The sequence below is a fragment of the Chaetura pelagica genome, unplaced genomic scaffold (genome assembly GCF_000747805.2).
Source record: "Chaetura pelagica isolate M959 unplaced genomic scaffold, ChaPel_1.0 scaffold232, whole genome shotgun sequence".
NCBI lineage: Eukaryota > Metazoa > Chordata > Aves > Apodiformes > Apodidae > Chaetura > Chaetura pelagica.
Genome location: NW_009952441.1, coordinates 178,204 through 181,937, shown reverse-complemented (window position 1 = coordinate 181,937; position 3,734 = coordinate 178,204). Strand labels below are relative to the sequence as shown.

General features: G+C 46.6%; 2 protein-coding genes across 2 annotated transcripts in view; one reads left to right on the top strand and one right to left on the bottom strand.

Moving 5' to 3' along the window:
* TRAPPC2L (trafficking protein particle complex 2-like) overlaps positions 1 to 781 on the bottom strand; it is a 4,561-nt gene extending 3,780 nt beyond the window's left edge. Inside the window, exon 1 of the mRNA XM_010008449.1 lies at positions 770 to 781. Within this exon, the coding sequence (XP_010006751.1) occupies positions 770 to 781 (12 nt within the window). The remainder of the gene's footprint in view (positions 1 to 769) is intronic.
* A 2,502-nt stretch (positions 782 to 3,283) lies between these two features.
* Positions 3,284 to 3,734, top strand: part of GALNS (galactosamine (N-acetyl)-6-sulfatase) — a 40,278-nt gene continuing 39,827 nt past the window's right edge. Inside the window, exon 1 of the mRNA XM_010008419.1 lies at positions 3,284 to 3,407. Coding sequence (XP_010006721.1) covers positions 3,284 to 3,407 — 124 coding nt within the window. The remainder of the gene's footprint in view (positions 3,408 to 3,734) is intronic.

Below are 3,734 nucleotides of genomic sequence, written 5' to 3'. Positions count from 1 at the left end.
CCCAGGCCCAGGCCAGGGGTGCTCGGGCACGGGCTGAGCAGCGGTGCCCGTGGGCAGGGCTGCTGGCAGGAGCGCGTTGCTGACGCCTGGGAAAATCAGGGAGTGCAGAGCAGGGCGGCGATGCTGTGCTGGTGGTCCCTGCGCTCACAGTAACCTTGTGGCACGTGGGTTGGGCCCAAAGCTGCACTGGTGCTGAGGCAGAGGCCTTTAAATAGAGGTTTTATCAAGTTGGCTGCCCTTATCCTGCAAATCACTCTCTTTCTGGACATCCTCCAGGGCCATTCTTGCGCCAGGCAAGACTTGAGAGCGTGTCTTGAGCATTTATTTGCTGCTCTGTGCTACATCCACTCCCTCTGTCAGGCAGCCAGTGCCTGTGGGATGGCAGGTGGGCAGGGTTTGTGCCGTGGCTCATGGTCAGCACAGTGATTCAGGCAGAGCTCATGGGTTAAAGTGATGATGTGGAAAGTTTGATTGGAGTAAGCAGGAATATTTAAGTAAGTTAAATGCAAAGCTCAGTTTCTTTTTCTCTTGAATCTTTTTCAGATTTTGTGTAATAAAGTGGTGTAGAATTGAAAGGAAGGCCCAGGCCCCTGCCCAGCTCTCCTTACACTGCAGAATTAAAACAAACCTCTTGGTATTTCTAGTCAGTGAATGTCCTGTTGAAAACAACTGAGACTTCTCAGATCTGTAAAGTCAAGCCCATCTGAAATTCCTTTGGACTGGTGCTTACACACCTACATACCTTATCTAGAAGACTATTTCATCTTACCTTGCAGTCCATTCATAATGACTGAGCAATTAACTCCCAAGTCCTTGGCAAAGGATTCTGCTGACTGGTAAATGTTGAAAAACAGGGTGTCTTGGTGATTTACAAACTTGACAGAATAATTCTGAAGTTAGAGCTTGGTTTTGTAGCCTACACAAAGAGTTGTGGCAGTATCTTGTAGTAGCAGTGATGGATGTAGTTGCAGTAGTGCTGCAAAAGGCAGAGCTGCAGTGTAGGCAGAGAAACTGTAGTACATTTCAGGAAATGTTTTAGAAACTCAGGCTTACTTCCTAAAAAACTAAACGAGAAGAACTTTAAACAGTTAGAAAGCTAATTATGCTAATTATTACTCTCTGAACTGAGCAGAGAGGAGGGCAAGAGGGCAGTCATAGAATGGTTTTGGTTGGAAGGGACCTTAAAGATCATCTAGATCCCACCCCCTGCACGGGCAGGGACACCTCCCACCAGCCCAGGCTGCTCCAAGCCCCATCCAACCTGCCCTTCAACACTGCCAGGGATGGGGCAGCCACAGCTTCCCTGGGCAAGGTGGACTAGGGTCTCACCACCCCCACAGCAAAGAATTTCCTCCTCATGTCTAATCTAAATCTACCCCCTTCCAGTTTGAAGCCATGACCCCTTGTCCTGTTGCTACAAGCCCTCATAAAAAGTCTCTCTCCAGCTTTCCTGTAGGGCCCCTGCAGGTGCTGGAAGGCTGCTCTGGGGTCTCCTCAGAGAAATAGTCATAGATTTGTATCCAGCTAGAAGTCCTTTCATTTTTGTGAAGTGGTTTTAGCCTTGTGCATAAGGGAATATATCAATTTCAAGTATGTTCAAGTTGCTGCCATCTTCCTGTTTCATTGTCATGTCTTCTTCGTGGTGTGTTTGTAGCAGAAGAGTCTTGTGTGCCACTTTAAACTACTGATGAGGGGGGTGTAACTCAGAGGGTGGCCAGCTCTTCTCCCCTGCTTGGCTCCCTCTGCCAGTCCAACTCTGGCTGCAGTTTTCATAGTGTTTCTCCACTCCTGCACAAGATGATTACCTCAGAAGCCTCGTTTTTCTGGCCAGTTGAGCCTCCAGCAGTCCATCTCAATTTTCCATTCAGGAATATTTCCCCTCAAGCTGGCACTTGTAATTTTCAAGATGAAAGCTCCTTGGGACAGTGATTATTCCACTCCAGAAGTGTTGGTACAGCAGGAGACATGATGAGGCACAGATCCTGACTGGAGCTTCTGTGAACTATTGGTTTATTTAATATGCTCTTCATTAAAAATACATCTCCATGGTCTTTTTCCTTTGATCCTCCAGTAACTTCTGTGACTGTCACTGTGTATGAATTAGAGGAGCATCAGATTCTTTTCTTTTTTCTTCCTTCGTGGATGATAAAGATACGTAAGAATCAAGCACTTGGTGGTGATGGTGCTGGATGCATTTTCATTCCACATCCTGGTGTTAGGTGGTACCGTTTAATTGCCCCTCACCCAAAGCTCAGCAGCAGGCTCTGCTGCTTTCCAACTACTGCCTTTCCCAAACTGCACCACTGCAGAGTAAACGTTAGGCTCTCAGATGGGACCAGACAGATGGTTCTCTAAAGCTCTGGGTGCATTATGCCCTCCTTCTCAGTTGCTCACCTGAAGTGCATCTGTATTAAAGCAAGCTATTGCCTTTTTTAGAGCATAATATAATCTCTAGCAACCACGGTGCCTAATTGCTCATTAAGTTGTTCCCTTCTAGAACCTTCTGTTTCAAGTCTCTTCCTTTTATTTGTGTTATCACCAGTAATAGTTTCAGCAATGAATGCAGGCGATGTGAGGGTGACTTTATGGTTCTCCTGGGGTGAGACCTCTCTGAATGAGGAGGAAGACACAGGGTGAAACCACCAGCTTGCAAATAAGCAGAGGGACATATGATGCCTCTGGCAGGTTTCTTTCCAGAGCTTGCTTTTAAAAGAAAGACTGTCTCTCTCTCCCTGCAGCACAGCATGTGATGTCTGACCTTCTTGCCTTGCCAGTTAGGTGCAGGTAGATACATGGATGCAGCAGGCTCAGGTGGAGACCTGGGGTCAAGGGGCCAACACAAAAGACTCATAGCCAGGGACTGGAGGGTCAGGCTTTGCAGCTGCACAACACTGAGCATATTGTGTGCAACTTCCTTGTCCTCCGTGGTGTATGTATGTGTGCTGATCACTCCTCAGGCTCCTGAGTGAGAGCAAAGGCATGAGGGTTCTTACCCACTTCTGCTACAAATGTTTTCATGCCTGTTGGCATGGCAGGTAATCTCATATCTGCCTCAGTTCCCCATTTTCTAATGAAAGCTGTGATAGTTTCCTGCTCCACTGGGTTGGGGGTGATAATTTTCATCACATTTGTGAAGTGCTCCCTAAACAGTGCACTATAAATGAGCACTATCAAGTCTGAGAAATGAAGGGGTGCAGTGGAAATGTTCTGTGGGCCCAGAAGCATTCTTGTGAAGGACTAAAAGTGCTTTTACATCTTTTGCTGTGTTAACATCTTTTTACAGATGGGTTGGGGTGATTTGGGAGCTTTTGGAGAGCCTTCTAAGGAAACTCCTAACTTGGACCAGATGGCTTCAGAAGGGTTGCTCTTCCTGGATTTTTATACTGCCAACCCCCTCTGTTCTCCTTGTAAGTAAACCTGAGTGTTAAGCAGGTAAGGGTGCCACCTTTGGAGAAGACTGGGAGATTTGCCAGCACCTGACATGAACTACCAACCAAACCAGTGATAACCCTCAGGGCAGAGTTGGGATTTGGTGCCTTGATCTTGCATTTTACTCCCCTTTTATTTATGTTTTGATTGGAAAACCTGCAATCTTTGGTTGATGCAAACCAGTGTTGCAGTGAACAAATCAGTCCAGCTAAAAGGATTTTTAAAACATCCTGGTCCTCAGTCAGTGCAGCTTTTTCCTCTTTCTTATTTTGGGATAAACAGACAAAGCAGTGTCCAAATTCCTG